Source organism: Anser anser (assembly GCF_964211835.1).
Source record: "Anser anser genome assembly, chromosome: 6".
NCBI lineage: Eukaryota > Metazoa > Chordata > Aves > Anseriformes > Anatidae > Anser > Anser anser.
Genome location: NC_139726.1, coordinates 11,549,054 through 11,568,852, shown reverse-complemented (window position 1 = coordinate 11,568,852; position 19,799 = coordinate 11,549,054). Strand labels below are relative to the sequence as shown.

Genomic DNA, 19,799 nt, shown 5'->3' with positions numbered 1-19,799 from the left:
TGCCTGCTTCTTTGCTTTTCAGTTTCCAGGAAAAATTGTTTGCATATAGGCTTTTCATTCAGGGATTTACTTCTGTTCCTTCCCTCACCTGAAGATACGTCAGTGACAGTGTAATAAAGTGATAATGTTACTGGGGGAGTAGTATAACTTAGGGTGGGGGAATAAGCAGCTGGAACAGGTGATAGCTGAAAAACTAACAGGTTCCTAATTCATGCGGGTATCCCTGCAATGTAAGGTGAGGAAAGTAAAACAAATATATAGAAAGACCGCTTTTCCCTGCAAGGGTGTTTTGATTTTCCCTTGTGTGATGGTGTATCTCATTTCCACTGTTAAAACATTTGTTCTATGAATCCCTTGTGGTGCCATTTCCTTTCCATAATTTGCGGTATGCTTTTTCTACTACACTTGTGCGGAGTGTTGTAGTTTATTTGCTTAAATCTATTCTGTGAGCATAACTTTGTTAGGCAAGATGTTCAGTTCCCTTATTTGCTTTCCTGCTCTCTGTGAGGGCAGTTATGTTACATAAAATGATGTACAGGGGGTGCAAGTGCTGTTCATAAAGTACAAAATGTGTCTGTGGGGTGTGTGCTTTTTTTGTTAACAGGGAAAGTAATTTGAGTGTGTGGAGTGTAGCTGTAGGGCATGCGTGCATTGTTAAAATATTCAGAGAGCTAATTTCAGTGTTAGAATGGTAGGCCCATATGCTTACCAGATGCTCCTCTCTTGTTCTCCAGGGTTTCGCTATGGGAGTGATATCATTCCTTTTTCCAAAGAAGATGAAGAGCAAATGAAATACAAAACTGAAGCAAAATGTTTTTCTGTTTTGGGATTCAGCAGATCCTCTCAGGTACATTACTAAACTTATTTCCATTCAACTTGCTGAGTTGTTAGAGACATGTGACTTCCATGTGAATTTGCTGAAGTTGTTTTATTGTACTGGGAATGGGGCATCTGCTGTCAGGTGTGACAGGAGTGACTTTACATGTATGTAGTCTTGTGAAGAAGAGACATTAATAAATATGGACATGAGGTGTTCAAGGAAAGCAAGAGCCACTGATCTCAGATCTCTACAAAGTGGCTGCAGATGTACTATAGTCTCATTTCATCTGAGTAAATAGTGTTGACAAATCTGCAACAGGAGGTGGTCTTTCTTCAGTTCAGGTTATGCAGAAACCTTCTTGGGCCTTGTCCAGCCGTGAGTGTGTTCTTTTTACTTTCTAACAGAAGAAACCTCTTCCTCAGCGTTAGAGAAATGTTAAAGCTTGAGAGCTAACTCCATTCATTTTTGTTTCCATAAGTATTAGTTGATGAACTGTGCCTTTCCTTTTGCTTCTACTATAACAAAAATTAAGTGTAGAACTCTGTTCTACGTTCTCTCTACATAAGAGAGAACTTAGATGAAGGTAGCATCACTCAAAAACTCTCCATATCCCAATGAAATCTACATTTTTTTGTGAATGTATGCACTTAGCTGTACTTGTGGCATTAATTTTGTCATCCGTTTTACCTGGAGGCTTAAAAAAAAAAACTCCTTCCTGAAATGGGATATATGAGGAGAAAATACAGAAATGTGAGTGCCAGTAATTTCTAGAAATTGTAAACTGCCTCCACTCTTTCTTTTCCAGGACGTTGCACAGGGTGTCTGAAACTTTACTCCATCTTAAAGTTCACCACCGAAAGCTTAAACTAAATCATAGGGTAACTCTGCCTTCCGTTCTGAAGGCTCCCAGACCTCCTGCTCTTCTTTGAAATGTCTCACTGCCTCTACAAAATAGAATGCTTGATAAAAGGCTGAAGAATCATTACCTTTGCCAGGAAGGAAAGATGCTGATGAAATAGGAAGTATCTGTATAAGATAACTCCCAACTGTTTTTAACTAAATATATTTCTTTAACTAAACATATTTCTTCTCTGCAGTGCAAGTGGCACAGATAACCCTGTGTATTGCTAGATATGTTGTTTAACGATTGCAGTGTGATGATCTAAAGCGTATTATTGCCCGAGGAGCTAGGAAGTTACATTTGATTACTTAAAATTAGAAGCCAGCCTAAATGAGACCTGTAACCTTACTGCTCCTTGAGGACATTCAGGATTTAAATTGAAGTAACACAGTAACTTACGTACTGAAAATAATTGATCAAGGAAACACATCATGCTTGAGTTTATATGCCCTGAATTGGCCAGGGCAGAGAGATGGCAGGGGCTGCTAAACCCTGTACCAGGAAATGGGTCTAACATACGAAACTTTGTGTCTGAACTCAGGGTTTTAATGAGACAGGTGTTTTTTGTTTTGTTTTTTATCTTTTCACATTTTATTAGTTTACAGCTGAGTCTCATTGTCTTCATTTCGTTCTTTAAGATCTGTTTCACTCTGTGTGGTGCTTTCTCAGCTGGAGGCTTGCCTCCTATTTCAGCTTGAAGTCTGACTTTTATTGAAAAGAGAAACTGAGTTGAAAGCAGATGAGAAGTGTCGTGCTCCTGTAAGTGAGCAGTCTTTTCATTTGCATGTTTTTCCACCATTGGTCGGGAGTGTGGTAACACTTTCAGATTGCCTGTATATAATTTAGTGTAGGAATAATGTTTTGATCCACATAAATATGCCTCAAAGAATTAAGAAATCGTTTTTGTATTTTTCAATTCACAAAATATTGCTTTTGACAATTTTTATGATATGCTTCTCCTGTCTGGATTTCATAACAAACAGGAATGGAACTACATCTTAAACAGTGTGTGCGCTGGTCCTCTAACTGGGAGTGGGAGTAATTAAGCCTAATAGTGGTTGCTGATACCTCAGTGGAATGAAGTTATTGAGGTGTGATGCCAGGTTTAAAATTACTTTGTACAGATAATGATATCAGGAGAATATACAACTAGAATTTTCAAGTTGTGTGCTTTCCTTATGATTTGGCTCCTGAACTTCATTGTTTGGAGTCATAATGCTAACACTATCCAAATGTATGCTTGGTTTTATTTTTTTTTAAAACTTTGGAGAAAAGATGATTTAACTGGAGCAGCTCCAAATGCATAATTAAAGGAGTAGAACCGCCTCGTATTATTTTCTTAGTTATTCATATCCCTCAGGAAAAAAGATCAGAGGCCTCTTAAACTTTGATTTTTAATTTATAAGCAATGCTGTGTAAATCAAGAAATAATACTTGAAAATATTACAAAGGATCAATTTCTCTGGCAAACAGAAAAGGTGCAGTGATACACATATCTGGGTATTTATACTGAGCATAAAATGCCTCAGCTTTTTAAGACAGAAGAGCAAAGAATAATTGCAGGTAGAGTAATTTGAGTTCAAGAATTGTTCTGTAATACATAAAAGTGGTCTGCTCAGGTGTAAGTTGTCACCGACTTCAACAGCATTATGGTAATTTGCTACATAATGAAACTCCAGGTAGTTTGGAGTTGGTGTAATTTGAAGAGATTTTCTTTAACAAAGAAAGGTCATTTTAAGTAGCGTTCTTAGTAATGTGCGGTCTTTTGTGACATCTTTTCATAGTCATAGAATGGCTTGGCTTAGAAGGGACCTCAAAGACCATCTAGTTCCAACCCCACTTTTCTGCTGTTGCAGTGATTCTCTGGGTGTGTCTCAGCCTCTGCAGCTCCAGCTGTTGGAGCAGTGCCCATTAATGAAACTTTTTTTTTGTCAGCCATAGAATCATTAAGGTTGGAAAAGACCTCCAAGATCATCTGGTCCAACCATCACCCTACTACCAATGTCACCCACTAAACCATGTCCCTAAGCACCAGGTCCAACCTTTCCTTAAACCTCCAAGGACAGTGACTAAACTCTGCTAACAGAGGTACTTTGCTAGCACAGCTGTATATACTACCTGTTGCTGTTGAAGTAGCTTTATTAATTAAGGATGTGACTTTCTTCAGTTCCTTTTTCATCTATTTTTGCTAGCAAAATTTGATGATATAGACACAGCATAGTGTCGGTTAAGTTTAGGTGTTCTGTTAACTACTGCAGCTTTTCACACTTACTGTTGAATTATTGCAGTGGTATCCAGACTCGTAATAGCTGCAAGTACCGTAGTCTTTCATTCCTGCCCATCAGTGGGACAGACAAGGGAATGTCCTGCAGAATATGACTGAGTATCCATATTGAGTGATAAATGCAGTTATGAAACACGTACAGGGCTTCAGCTTGTATGCACAGTAATTAAAGTTTGTGGCTTCTCATTTGATTAATGCTTTGGTTGTTTAATAATTTAATTGGTCCAGGTACATTAACAACATTTGTTTTAGATCAAGCTAACCCCTGACCATTTGAATCTGTAGATTCAGAGGCACTGTTACATGGGCAACCAGGTTCTCAAGGTCTTTGCAGCGAAAGATGATGAGGTAAGGTGAATTCAAGTTTAACGCTGAAAGCAATTTACCGTGGAACATAAAAGAATAGTAGTGGTGCTTGAGATTATTCCTTCTTTCCATGTTAATGAAACAGAAAGATTCTTAATGCAGTTTACAGTGTTGTTCCATTACCCATTAATATGAAAAGACTTTGGATTAGACCCCACATGAATGCCATATCTCATGGACAATGATAAACTGGTAAATAATTATATTTGTGCAAGGACATGGGGAACCTGGAATTGGTACTTAAATCCATTTTCATATAGACCAAGAGTGTACCCTGTACCTATTGTTTAGACCACACCTCCAAATTATTTTAAACGTAAGAAGTAAAAGCTTCACTGGAGAGCTGAGATGCCTTCCCTTTAAGGGTCTGACTGCTTGTCCTTTCTCTCTGTCTCATAAGATTTCTGAGTTTTTCACATCTAGCGGAAAAGATGGTATGTGCAGGATCTAAAGTTTATCCTTAGCTTTCAATGGATGAGCTATTATGTTGGGATTTGAACTTCTTTTTATTTTTTTCTTGAACATGAAAATGCTTGTGTCATTTATAGCTGAAATGGCAAGTAATTTTGATTAAGTCAGTGCTGTTGAATTCGCTGTGAAAGGTGTATTTCAGCAGACTAATGAGAACTTGCATGACTACAGATTTATTTTCCTTACAGAATGCAGCAGTTGCTTTTTCTGCCCTTGTTCATGCATTGGATGAGTTGAAAGTAGTAGCTATAGTGCGTTATGTTTATGATAGAAGATGTAACCCACAAATTGGCGTGGCTTTTCCGTATATTAAGGATGCGTATGAGGTAATTTTTCACTTTTTCCTTGTTTAGAGAGCTTCCTTATTGTTACTTTGCAAATGCTAATTAATAAATGATCACAACTGAACGATACGAATTGGTGGTGTTGCATAATACCAGAGGAAACCAATGTGATTGTTGTAGTAATTTTATGAAATAATACCAAGTCTTAGGACACGGAAATAGTAAATAATTATACTGTCCTCTATATTAGAGATTTAAATAATTTATATTTTAATAATAATAATTTAATTTTGTAATCCTGGAAATCTGATTCTGTTGGCATCTAAGAAAGGTACTTAGCAAGAAAACAATGGTAACTTGTCTGTATTACTAACTACCTTTCAGAGTACAATCCAAAATTGTGGCAGATTCTTTCATTGTCTTTAACTGCAGAATTACCTCCGGGTTGCTTGGTAGTGCAAAATTTGAATTTATAACTGGCATTTCAGGCACATCCAACTACATTGTTGTCATTAGGTTTCTGAGTCAACAGGGAATGAGGGAAGGAGCTAACAGCATTTAGAGCTACTGATTAAATTCATATGGAGAGTCAGGAAGATAGTAGTATATTCATTTACTTGAAAAGGTTATTTAAAAAAATGTACAAAACTTCTAGTCTTTTTCTTAAAAAAGTAACCCACAATCACAATTGAAATAATTTCTTTAAAAGTTCTGGGACCCAAAAGTAACGTAGTTTGTAAGATTTTTTGCTGCATGTTTCCACCGATCTTTCTTACGAGACTATTGAAAGAGATGAATATATATAGCATGGCTAAGCAATGACTAAGGTGGGGGTGGACATAAGTCTTCAGGCTTTTGAAGGTTATAAACATAAAGGATGGAAAGGAATTATTTAGGGTGGCATGAACTGGAGGAGGTATTTGAATAAAGAGAAAATTAGCATGAGAATGTTAGGAAAAAAATGACTTTGAAATGCAGTAAGCAGTGATAAAACCTCCCAGAGCTCCAATGTATGGGATGTTTAAAGTGCGGCTGGATGGAAATCTACATAAGAAAAAGGATTGGATGACCTCAGAGGTCTTCATTCAGCCTATAGAAAAATGAGAAGTGTAGCCATCGCTGTATTCATAAATCATCTTTTGTTTTATACTACTTAAAACAGTGTTGCTTTATAAATATTTTACGGAATTATTTTGATATGCACTGATATTAGATCTTTTAATTTTTATTGTTTATATTGTCCTGACAGGGCACTTGGGGATACTTTGTATTTCTTTAGGCTCAGTTGCTTCTTTCTTGATTTTTTTTCTTACTTTCATTTTGCTCAGTGTCTCATCTATGTGCAATTACCGTACACGGAAGATGTAAGACAATATGTGTTTTCATCCCTGAAAAACAATAAAAAATTCGCTCCTACAGGTAAGATAGTCCTTGCCCGGGCAACTTGACAAAGTACCTCGTTGCTATTCTTTTAAGACATTCTAAAATAACTAGGATATTTGGCCTTCCAATGAAGACATACACCTTGTCAGTATTTGGGTTTAGAAAAAAAAACAGCCCTATGGAAATAAGTTATGGTGATGTCATCTTGAAGCATGAAGGCTGTAACAAAACTTCAGCAGTTTAGTTGCAGGCTGAGCAGACTTGAGGGGTTTGCAGGCAGTCCTTTAAAGCTGTCTTGTTGAATGTCTTCTGGCTCAGATTCTATCTGATTTTAAGTCACACGTCTGAGAGTTAGTCCTCCATAACCCTTGATTTTTGAACTCATTTCTAGGAGATGGCCCAACTGTATGGGATTTGCAATATGTGATGAGTTAGCTAGGATTAGAATAGAGGAAACAGCTCCAAACAAGCAGGTTCTGCAGCCACTTGTGTTGTGGCCTATTGATGTAATGTACAAAGACAAAAAGGCTGAAGTGTATTTTATGTGGTGTGATGTTTTTTTGAAGCACGCACTTAATGGTGTCCAGGTTCAAGGGATGGTGTCTTTGGAGAGCCATAGAACATGCAGCCATATAAAGCTTGATTCACTGTTCTGTGAATTTTCACAGTAATGAGCATAAATGAATGTAGTTTGAAATCCACTCCCAATTCTTTGATTTGTTGCGTGATCTATCTGCACATCAGGGTATATAAAGCATGCTGGGTTGTTTCTGAAATAGTTTGTGTTTTCTTACCTATAACTAGCAGTTTGAGAACAAATCTGAAACTTGTTTTTACCAAAACAAGAGTTGACTATTGTGAACTGAGTTATTTCGCAATCCTAACTTTTAAAATTTATTTTAATCAGTTTAGTTTATCAAATCAACTGTTCTTCTCATTTTCGAAGTGGCCTATAAACCTTCTGTTGCAAATAAAAACATCTTGAAAAGAAGACAAATGGAAGCAGGAAGACAGCAATAAATGAGGTCTTAAATAACAACAAAAAAAACCTCTTTGACTTTACATTGTAGTCCGTAAACAAAGCAGGGTTTTTATCTCTGTGTCCACTACCCATATTCATTTTTGGCACATCTGTATATGCAGTGTATTCTGTGACACTTAATGATTTAGTCAGAGTCTCCCATTATGAAGTGAATCTTCATCTGTAAATTGTTTCAAGAAATGAATTTATCTGCAAGTGTATTTAATCTTTCTTTGTATGCAATCGCTGCCTTAGCGGATCAGTTATCTGCAGTCGACTCTTTGATTGATTCTATGAATTTGGTTTATGAAGATGATGATGGAGAAACTTTTGAGGACCTGTTTAAGCCCAGCAAAATCCCAAACCCTCATTTTCAGAGGTTATATCAGGTGAGATGATGAACTATATGACATTTTAAGAAACATTTCTTTTCTTGAAACCTTTCACCTTTCTGTCTCTCTGATTCACCTTGGAATGATCTGCATTGTGATGAGTCCAATAAAAATGTTTTGTATTGAAGTATGGGGTAGCTGGCAATTTCCATGTTTTCTGACACAAATTTTATTCCTAAAATTTCTGGTTTCCAGGAAGAAAGGGAAATCACATCTGTGCTGAGAAGTCTGCAACAGCATCACTGATACTTAGGGGTGCCAAGGCTAGATAAGTTAAAACTTGCTTGGGTATCTCATCTCTATGCTGTATTGCAATGATCATGATGCAGACAGACTCAGACTTCAGTTTCTGCGCAGAGAGAGAAATTACCTGACAGTCATGGAGGGTTTTAGCTCCTCATTCTAGGTCTCATCAAATCCTGAGCAGAGTCACTTCTTTATTCATTGTTTAATCTAGCGGTGGTACCAAAACAAATCAGTCTGAGGTAAGCTTGATCAGTAGTAAATGGTTAACATGGTTGACATTTAAAGAACTCCATTTGGGTGTCTGAGTTAATGCATTTTATGGGCAAGCAGAAGAGTTCACACTTCTTGCAGTTATCATTTCAAACTGTCTACATTTTGATTCACATTCCTTTCATATCGTGAAGATTTTATTTGCAACTGTCAGGATGAGAGACTTAATTATGCTTTTCAAGTGTTCAAAAAAAATGACACAGCAAATTCAAAAATAAGGAAAATTATGATGTAATTTACGCAGCTGCTGAAATATGTTGTATACAGGACCGTGGAGATATATTGAGTGCGTGATTCCACTCTGAAAATTGACCAAAAATGGTATTACATGTTTATTATGTCTCAGCAATTCAAAATTATTTTTTTCATTTCACAAGTAGAATGATGTTTTTTTAAATAAAGAAAACTTACCCTAGATTCCGAAGGCCACACTGCCTCAGTGTTGTCAGAAGTAACAAAGAATCTGAAGGTCATATTTATGTTTCAGGAAACACACAATCCCAATGTCTTCAAATCCTACCCTGTTTGACACCTAAAGAACTCAATGTTCCCTCCAGATTCTGCCAGTGACAAGACAGCATATAACTTAATGCAAGATTTGGTCAGCAGAAGGTTATTGCTAGGAAAGAGCTTAAAATGGATTGACTTCTGCATTACTTGTATTTTAGGAAGGATCATAACGTTTGGGTAGTATGAAACAAATACAGTTTTGCTTGCAAATGAAACGTGCAGGAGATAGTATTTCCTGCTACACTGCTGGGTACACTTTTGCACTCTTCTAATTCAGGGGATTTTGCCTATTACCAAAAGGTGTTTCTTCAGGCCCTACATCTGTCTTCTGAAATAATATGATGGTATTGTCCTAACGGTTGAGTCAAGTGCTGCCAGAAGAGAGTAACCACCTCACTCACACAATTTTATTGGAGAATCATAAGACTTTTTAAGGGTGATTGCTGCTGGTAGAAAATGTATTTATTTACTGTTTCAATACTAGGTAGTATGCAGTTCTGTCCACAGTGCTTGCTGTTTACAAAGCCTTAAATTACTGGTCCTTTTAGTACTTTCTTTTACCCTTGTGCAGCCCCTATGTTTTGTCTTGTTTACAGTGCTGCTTATTAACCCATACAAATTGCAGCAAGACTGTCTTTCCTTTAATTTGCTGCAAATGTGTTCCAGGTTCGTAATATTTTGCTTGTAGAACAAGTGGCAATTTCTGTTTCTTAAAATTTACAACCAAAAAATATACTTCATCTTTTGAATGTAGCCAGGAAATTGATTGGGTTGAACAGGACCTATAGATGTTTTAGAAAAGCAGTCCTGAAGAAAGGATGAGCTTCCCCTTCATTTCCTCTCTCTTTTGTCTCTTGAGGGTGTTTGGAATTTAAACAGAATTTAAACAGAAACATCAAGTCAAATTATAACTCTGGAAGTAGTGGTAGGCATCAGAAGATGACAGAGTGGGTGGAAAGGAGTTGCTAATGCTTGCTGGGGTAGAAGATGAGGAACATCCTATATCCGGAGCTCTTATTTCTTGCTTCCAGAAAAACCTAAACAAACTTCCATAGCTTTCATGGTGGCAGACTTCCAACCTTGTTATTTAAGTTGTTCCTCTTCATTACGGGGATTTGAAGCAGATAAGACACTTGGCGAATGCAATGTGTTTTATTCATACAAACAAATGGCTTACCAGAGATTGTTTGATACTGAAACAGACCTGAGGGGAAGCTTTGTGGGGACAGTGGCCTGCAGCATTTAATAGTTCATGGGATCCAGCTGTGAAGTCCACAACTAAATGTGTCATAACACTTTTTAGACCACGTGTAAGTGACTCTGTTGGGCTGGGCTAATCTGTAAGTTGTTGGACCTAAAGCAGAGCTGCAGGGGGACAGGAGGTACCTTGGAGTAAGTCTGTAAGGGCTTTCAGCAACAAGTAATCTTATCTTCAGTTGAATGTAGTGGATTTATCTGCTGGAACATCATTTTGAACTTGTCACAAACTAAGTGTAAACTGAACTCTAAGACACTTGTGTTGGGATTCAGTTCATATGTTTAGTTACCCAAAAGCTAGACAACTAATGTAAGCTGAGTTGTCCAAGCCTGCTTCATAATACATTTGAAAAAAAAAAAAGCCTTGGGAAAATGAGTGGTCCTTCATGTTTTGGACATCATAAGCACAAAATGGTTGTGGAGAATGAGTAGGTGACTGGCTTGGACTCAGTGCTTATCTTTTAGACAAATGAATCTCTGTCCGATGTTCAGAGGCTTTAAAGACTGTCTGGTTCCCATAGGCTTTATAGATTTGCTAAAATATTTTCTTATAAAAGTGTGTTCATAGATATTGTGTGGAAGGGAACAAGACAGAATGCTTTCTTGCAGTAAGTTCTTGTCTGTTCAGGCATTTATGCCATTACTTATTATGTAGTCAATTCCTGTTCGGCGTCAGAAGCTTCAGGCTAAATCTGTTCAACTTCATCTTCATTTAACACCTGAGTTCTGAAGGTACCTGCAATCTCAGAGCTGGTCATCTGCTCTGAAAAACAGGAGCAAGTGATGGCTGTTGCTGCAGTCTGCTCAGCTCTTGCAACTCATGTAGAGATTTCGGATACAAAAGCCTGACAAACGCATTCACAACAGGAAACTTAGATTTTTTTTTTTTAATTCAATCCGCTAATGCTGTTTTGATATTCTTTTTTGTATCACAAAAGCCATTACTGCAGCTTCCAGCAACATTTTTAGTCTCTTTCAGAATAATTATACCTTAAATCATTACAAGTGTTTCCAAATCAGTAGCCTTGTATGACTGCCTCCTTTTGAAAGTATGTTCTAATATAGATTGGAATCTTAATGGCAGCATGAAAGCACATCAGTATTGATGTGTAGCATATGGCCTGGATGTTCTTTATTGGCAGCTTTTCAGCATGAATAGAGGTTTGTTTTTTTAATTAAGGTCATGTCTGACAGCCGACAAAGGAGCAACTCTCCTGTTTTCCTGTTTTTTTTTTTTGGGAAGCTACCTCCACGCTTGTATCTAATTCACTCAGTACGGTGGACTTGGAAAAATGTTTTTCCATGTATAACGTGTTCTTATGTATGCGTTTGCGTGCATTGGTAACTGTATATAGGAACAAGCACGTAAGTCTCTGCTGCTACCCCACACTTCATAGCATTTAAAAGGTATTTTGTTTTTAGAACTCTCAATGGACTTTCTGTGATCTGCCTTATTAACCTGATCTCTCTCCGTCCTTGGCTGCCTGCCTGTGTGAAAGCTCCCTCTCTGTAGCTCCTGCCATCTACTCCAACCTTTATGTTCACCTGTCAGAGGTCTTCATTGCGTTTTCCAAAGTTCATATGCAAACATACCTATATTCTGTGCCTCACCTATGCACTTTTAACTTCTCTCTTATTACTTGCTCTTAAATGGGTGAAGATTTCTCGGGTTATGCAAACTGAGCTTTTTTGACCAAGAAGGGAGACTTTCTTTGAGGGTCAATAAATCACGATGGTAAATGGAATATAAGGTTGCGGTACATATCTTGATCCCTGATTTTAGAATGTCAAAAAATCTCTCCCATATCACTGTCTTTTATAAGAGAACTGCTTTTTAAAGGTAAATTGAAGTTAGAAAGCTGAATAGATGCTGATGAGTACTTTATTCTTATCATTTTCTTAATAATTTTCATAGAACTCATTACAGTGAGTGTGGGTGCACTCGTATGCATCAGTATTCTTGTTTAATATAATTATTAACCTCCTTAAACAGCTGATCATATGACTCCACTCATCCACTCGTGAGCTGGAATATTTCTCAGCAATATTAAGGTAGCTTCTTTAATATGGAAGGTATTTTGCATGTACCATATGATGTTACATATACAGGCATATTACTTTAAAAGTACGTAACCTTATGGTTTTTCTTTGCTAAAATTGTTTCTTGCAGTGTTTGCAACATAAGGCTTTTCACCCCAATGAGCCGCTGCCGCCAATTGAACAGCACCTTTTAGAGATGCTGGAGATGCCCTGCATGGTAAAAGAAAGGTGTCAGGTTCCTCTTGAGAAAGTAAAAGCACTCTTCCCTCTAAAGGATGTTGGCAAGAAAAAAGAAGAGAAGACTGCTCAAGACATCTTTAAAGATGAGTAAGTTAGAGATTTAATATGGATTTAAAAAACAAAACTTTTTTAGCACTTCAGATTAATTTTGGTGAATGTAGCAGGCTCAGGAGCATTTTAATCAGTGAGTTACATACTTAAAAAGTACAGATGGGTTGAGAATGTTGTGGAACTGCACTGTCTGGGCTATTTTGAGAGTAGTGGTCTTACTACTGTGGAAGTCATGCTAGGATTAGGTCTGTACCTCTCTGATGTCATTATATGCTAATACAGAATTGCAGAATCCATCAGGTTGGAGGGGACCTCAGGAGGGCTCTCTAGTTCAACCTGCTGCATGAAGCAGGGTTACAGATCTTAACAGGCAACTCAGGGCTCCATCCAGTCTGGTCTTGGAAATATCCAAGGATGGAGGCTGCATGGCCTCTCTGGGCAACCTATTGCAGTGCTTGACTGCCTAGTGACCAACCAGTTTGTCCTACCAGCATTTATAAAATGGTTTGAATAAGAATAACAGAAGTGAATTCAGTTCCAAACTTATTTCAGTTTACATGAAATACCTAGGAGCTTTACACTACCTGTCAGGATGAAAATTCCATCCCAGCATACTCTGTGTACTACAGCTTTCATTTTGAATACCAAATCAAAAGAAAGGTAGCTTAATTATTATACGCTGTGCAGCAAATGTGGATGTCTTGAAAAATATTGTAGACTATTTCTGGAACATCTATCTTCTCAACTGTTTTTAAAATTCTTGTCTTTTGGTAGTACATATGCTCTGTTTACATTATCTTTGCTATAAATATGAAAAATAAATGCTTAATTGGTACTGCACTGGTACTGTTTTCCCAGCCAAGTCAATTTTGTTCAAACAAAATCAAATTTATAGAATGCCTATAATATAACTGGCTGGTCCCCTGGCATGTTGGACAGATCTCAGTTCCTTCCCTTTTTGTTATTTTTAGCTGTTCTTTCAGCACTAGGAGCAATGTCTTTGGGCCGCTTTAGGGCCCTACTAAGCTGAGATGTCACGAATCCTTTACTTTTGTTTGGATGGAGCCTCCTGATGTTATCTTTGGAAAGACATGGCATTGGACTTCTCAGGCTGCTGCTCTGGGAAAATGGCCACATTTCTATATCAGATTGGGAAGCACGTTGCTTTTTGTTTTGTTCGCTGCTGTGTGTGCCTGTCTTGCCTTGGTGTGTCTCAATTCACACTGATAAAATTAACTTGTCCTTGCTCTGTGCCCTAATCATGTGTGCTGTGTATATGTATACATACAAATATTTATATAAGTATTTTAAAAATTAGGGAGAATAAAACTATAGAACCAGTTTCAAAAAAAAACAAAAACAAAATAAAACAAACAAACAAGAAAAAACAGCCTACAAAACTTGGGCTCAAGCAAGCCAGGAAGAGAATTTAAACAAAAAGCTGTGACACGTTACTGGTAGTTGCTGAAAAACGTATGTCCCAAAGGCTTCAATTTGGTAAGCAAGAAGGAAAGCTATTTTCATTAAAAACTGGTTGGCTTTAGAGGGGAGATGAAAGCAACTATAAAAATAATGGAGATAAAAATTGGTGGGGGGCATTATAAAATGATTTGGGGAAAAAGGGGTATGTAAGGGAGGCAGAAGAATAGAAACTCAACTATGCAAAAAAGAATGAATTATGTAATGAATAATGAAAATATTTAAATAAAAAATGGACTAAATGTAGTAATGAATGGGAACAGTAGTGATATTGTTCTGTGTCAGGGACAAGCTGAATGATACAGTTAAATCACTTGAGAAAAAAATGTGTCACTACAATAGGATAAGGAAAACGTTAAACAGCAGGTAACATTCACCTTTTAAAAACTGACAGATCTAGACAATTTGCACTGAAAATTACTGAAAAAGTTTGCTAGAAGCTCTCTTGACTATTACTTTCGTTTTCTAAAACTGATTTATACTGTTTTGGTCTTTTGCATTTGATATCTCTATCTTGATGTTGACCTGATTTCTCTCTGCCTAATTATTAAGGTCTAGCTGGGACTAAGGCAGCATAAATAGAGGCATATCTTATTAATGCTAAAGATTAAAAAAAAATATGTTTTGTTTCATTTTTCTTAAGCTCTGTGTAGTTTTAAAAAAGTCCACTAAAATTGAAAGTATTTTGTGTTTTCCTTCTTAGGACGGCTTTCGAGAGGCTGTTACTTCATCTAGTTTTGCAATATGTGAGAGGCCTCTGTCTAAATGTAGAAGTGTTTTAAATTAATCTTGTATTTTATTAATTTGTCTCAGAGTAGTTACACATTTTGTAGTTAAAAAATTTTGCTAATCAGGGCGTTATCAGTAACAGATTTTAAATGTCAGATCATTGGCTGGTATTAATAGGTATAGATTCTTTAGTTTCAGCTGTACTGCGCTAATTAATGATGGCTATAGGTTTGGTCCTAGGCAGTTAAATTCAGTTATTTTCATTTATGTTCTCCTCCTACCTCCAGTCCCAAAGCATTTGAAATCAGCTAAAATAATGCAGGAGAAAAAATATTTCAAGGCATTGCAATGAATTACAAACCAACTTGTGAGGAAAAAATGAGAATTTCCATTGTTTTCGCACTTACCAGCGAAGCATCTCAATGCACGCAAGAATTTCTGTTCAAGCAGAAGTTCTGAACTCTGTGGTGTTAGATAAGTTTTTCCATTTTACAGACAGGGATAATGGCTGTCCAAAACAATAAAGCAACTAAGCAACTTGTTCAAGGTCAGCCAGAAAGTCAGCAGAGCTGGGAACAAAGCAGGGTATCCTAGTCTCCTTGTCCTAAGGCATCACCAAAGTCATCACTTCTAGAGTGATAAGTAGGGTTATGTTGGATGACAGGAGTTGCTGAGGAGAAGGGCTTTCATTTCAGTAGTGACAAAATTAAGTAAAAGGAACGATGAGACTACAGAAATGAAGTGGGATAGACGTTGATTGCAAAGCAGGGGAGGAGTATGCTGTAGAAAGTAAAAAGGAAGTCTGTGCAATTTCTATTTAATAGCTGCTTGCTTCAGTAGCAGGCAACAACTTTTAAGATGAGTTGTAACTTCAAAGAATGCAGCATGGCACCTAGTCCATGATCTCTGTTTTTATCCCTGATTTATGAAGCAGTTTCTTCTTTTTATTGCAGTAGCAGAATTTTTTAGAGTAACTTTTTATTTTTGTTTTGGGATTGCTTGAAGGTAAATACTGCAGTTTAGATCATTTAGATCATAACTTTCAGTCATTCTTAAACCGAAATCTATTCTTCTGTGTCAGCCTGTTACATTAAACAACACAAAACATAGTGTCCAATTTCTTTCCCCTTTTGTGATAAATTAGAGTTTCTTGTGTTGCCAGAACGTGATCCAAAGTTTTGTAAGTTTGGAACTTAATTTTAAGCTTCTCATTTGAAGCATTGGTTGCATACACCGTGATACCTGTGAGGGCAAAGGTAGAAAGTAGCCTAAAACACAAGTAGCTTTTTAAAAACGTGTTTTGAAAGCATTTTGAGGTGTAGCATAAGATTGTTCTGAGAAAATTCTTATTTGGGGTTTGTCTAGCAAGTTTGGACTGCTGGAAGTGGAAGTTTATAAAGCGCTTGTGTGCTGATGGAGAATGTGAGTTATGAGACTCAAAAGTCACTGTGTGAACAGATAGGTAGTAGCTGTCAATTCCAAGACGGGAACTTGCAGGTAATTTTTAAAGAGTAAATGGATTTCTTACTTAATATTTAAGTTTTTATTGCCATTTTATGGTTAAAAGGAATCTGGTGAGAATACCAAATGTCATATGTGATTATTGATTTACAGTGTACAGTGAATCAGCAAGGTCAACTCAATATACAGGTTCCAAATAAAGCAACTAGAGAGAGCCAGCCTGTATTCTGAAACGTGGTAAAGAGGTGTATGAGTAAATTCACTCTTGAAAATAAGTATCAATAATCTTATACTTTCAACAAGCAGTACCTTTCATTTACGCTAAGATAAAATTTGATCTGTCTCTACTGTCTGCTTTGTGAAGACTGTGGGAGAAATGAATTGTGCTTTATTGTTAATTTGGGAACAGCTGTATAACGAATTTTTGTCCAGTGTTCAGTGTATACTTTGCAAATTTACTGACTTCATACTGAGTAGGCAGAGCAGTTTACTTTGATTTAGTGTTTCTGTTCATTTTTGTCCTCCTCGTTTCCAGCAATGAAGATGGACCCAACCCTAAGAAACAAAAAATTGAAGATGAGGAAGATAGCTTTAGCATCATAAAACTTGCTGAAGGCAATGTCACCTCTGTAAGTATATTTTCACAACTCTGGTTATCAAAGGGAAAGATTAATTTCTCTAAACATATTGTAGTGAATATACAGAATTCCTGATAAAGGGTGGGATTCTAGCTGAAATGATGAAATGATTTCTAGCTGATATTCATGACTGAAATTTTGTCTACTTAGAGATCGTAAGGAGAACTTTCTCTGTTCTTAGATACATATTAGCACAAGTTTCCATTAATCTTGGATATTTTAGGACAAAATTCTCCCCTGGTGTCTAGAACTGCAAAGGGTGAGCCTGTGGATCTGATGAAAACAGAATCACAAAATTGGGGGTTCAGTAGCTGAACTTTGTTCTTCCTTTCTTTCATATATTCTGCAGCATAGAAGTTGCTTGTTCATATTTAATCAAAGGTCTTGCTGGGGTGTTAGAGACTGTTCTCTGCATTGGTTGGGGTTTCGAATAAATGATATGTTTGTCTTCATCTTGCTGCTAGGTTAAATGTCTAACTTAACTTTAGGTGTTGTATAAATGAGTAGGTGAAGTCTGCATCATAACTATACACCTTCCTTTATTTGTTTTTTCATATCACAGGATAAGTGATTTAATATTAATGGAGATAACTCCCCATGTTTTCAAATGTACTATCCTTTAAAGTTCATTTTTAAATGAATGATTGAGATTTAAGAAAGGTGTACAGCTGTGCCAGATACTCTACTCCTAATAATCAATTATTGATATTAGCTGAAAAGTGGCACTACCAAATTTAAAAGAAACACTGAGGCCAAGCAAGTTTACTGAGAAATCTAAGAATTACATTGACAACAAAGCATAAAAATTTCAAACACACTTAAGAGAGTTTTGATTTCTGACAGGAAATGGTAAACACGGTAAATTTTCATTCTAAGGTTATTGCATCCAATTTTCAGTAAACATTTATGTTTGATCTGGTTTTAGTTCTTCTTTAAGGTTTCTGTACTTGTATGCCCATTTAGAACTTCATCTTTAAGATGTTAGAGTGGGCCAGAAGAGGTAAATGAACTGAGTATGAGCTTTTAATTTTGAGCTTCCTGTTGGCTTGGCAAGCCAAAGATTCTGTACCCACATGCCTGGGGGCTCCCATTAAGTGTCCCATTCCTCATTAAGTGACTATCAAGATTAGTGAGAGGTCTGTTTCAGAGCTGAACTAAAAGCCTGAATTACTGTGCCTCTGACCTCTAAACCCCAGAGAATATAGCTGGCCTATAAGAGTGCGGTGTAGTAAGTGTAAGTTCATCTGGCTAGAGTCATAACTAACCTTTGCTAGGAGTAGTGCATGTTTAACACACATCGTGTTTTTTGTGTCTGCATGCGGAGAAATGTAGAGGTTCTGTTTCCATGTTAAAGAGAAATGCAAAGGTTCCTGTTGCCTTACAAGAAGAAAGAGAAGGATATTGACAGACAATTCTGTTGGTTTTGGACCTTTTGTAGGTTGGCAGTGTTAACCCAGCAGAAGACTTCCGAATTCTGGTGAGGCAGAAAAATGCTGACTTCAAAGATGGTAAATTATCTATCTTAACTATATTTAGCAGCATCTTCAGAGTTAGTAATCCATTTTCCTAAAAACAGGTTTTTAGTGCTATGTGAGATACTTTGGACTATACTGCCTAGCTTCCAGTGCTGCTCAGCAATGAGGGGTAGCACTTGTAAGTCTCAGATACCCTCGTTTGTGTAAGATGGCACTAGACAGCTACACTGAGGCATCTGAGTAACAACTTAGCTGTTGCAAACAGAAGATCCCTTCACACTGAGTACCTTATTCGAACTGTTTGTCAGCTTCTCGTCTGACTATATGTGATCTTTCTAGCTTGAAGTGGAGGCTTGTAGAATGGGCACTGTGTGACAGACCTGTCTTCTGCCTACTTAATCTTGTTTTATGGAGAAATAAGAATCAGATGCCTGGGATTTAAATATTTACATGCAAAAATCATTTGTTACTGCTTGTGAGCAAAGTAAAATGTGTAGAAGGGATGTAATAACCAGCTAGCACCTCAAGAGGTGTGAGCAGGCTCTATATGCACTGAATCTATCGCTTAGCACACAGAAAGATGGGGTTTTGATGCAGAGGCAAGGAAGAATAAAAAGCTCGGGTCAGCCACGGTCTCATTGGTCTGGCACGCTCTAAGTCTGACAGTGCAGAGGAATTATTGTTTGCCTAGTATTTTCTTAGTGGAACATCTATACAGAGATGTATGTAATCCAAAGCTATCTTAAAAAGGGTGCACAAGATGAGTGGGGTCCTTTTTCCTCTTAAATGCTGATTTGAAGGTTGTTGCAAGGTAAATCTCATCTGCCCAATAGCCACTAATGTACAACTTCTTTTCAAAGGAAATATTTGAAGGGGTTCTGAAGAAGACGGGTGCTGGTTATTTCAGCTATGCCTTTGCTCCTTTTGGGCTTAGTTTGAGGAGTATGTTAAGTAATATATTATTTTACAATAGTCTTGTAAAGCTTATGTAGTTATTTCTCTTCAGATTTTCCAGAACTATCAGGCAGGTAGCCACCTTTGTATCTTTAGATACAGAACCAATTATGTTTATTGGAAAAAATGTTGGGAATTGTGTTCTTGTGTCTCAGATATATTAAGATGTAGTAAAAAGCATTGTACAAGACACTAGAATACTGAAACTGAAGAAAATGACTACTCTTTTATGGTAATTAGTTTTATCACATAGGAAAGTTTTAAGACATAAATAAATGTAGTGATTACCAGTGAAGATCATTTAAGTGAAGAGTGCTTAAATATGTCCACTCAGTAGCTGTTCTAGACCTAACTGCAGTACGTGTTGAGATAGCTTCTGAAATTTTGAGAAATCTGCTTTTATATATATGATCTATTATATATAAATAGATATAACTAGACAAAATGTAGTGCAGTCACCCATTTAAAGGAGAGAGAAGTCAATATAAATAAAAGCATGCTCTGCATATTATTTTTCTCTTCTGCAT

The 19,799-nt window shown here is 36.9% G+C and overlaps 1 protein-coding gene across 9 annotated transcripts in view; it reads left to right on the top strand.

Moving 5' to 3' along the window:
* The window catches only part of XRCC5 (X-ray repair cross complementing 5), a 49,476-nt gene that overhangs the window by 13,308 nt on the left and 16,369 nt on the right, over nucleotides 1–19,799 (top strand). For all 9 annotated transcript variants that reach the window (XR_014585810.1, XR_014585811.1, XM_083840959.1 and 6 more), the window contains 8 exons: nucleotides 735–847; nucleotides 4,291–4,353; nucleotides 5,031–5,168; nucleotides 6,455–6,545; nucleotides 7,786–7,919; nucleotides 12,376–12,572; nucleotides 16,741–16,834; nucleotides 18,282–18,351. Coding sequence is in view for 7 of the 9 variants with exons in the window: in XM_083840959.1 (XP_083697085.1) it covers nucleotides 735–847; nucleotides 4,291–4,353; nucleotides 5,031–5,168; nucleotides 6,455–6,545; nucleotides 7,786–7,919; nucleotides 12,376–12,572; nucleotides 16,741–16,834; nucleotides 18,282–18,351 (900 nt within the window). In the remaining 2 variants the exon portion in view is untranslated. The remainder of the gene's footprint in view (nucleotides 1–734; nucleotides 848–4,290; nucleotides 4,354–5,030; nucleotides 5,169–6,454; nucleotides 6,546–7,785; nucleotides 7,920–12,375; nucleotides 12,573–16,740; nucleotides 16,835–18,281; nucleotides 18,352–19,799) is intronic.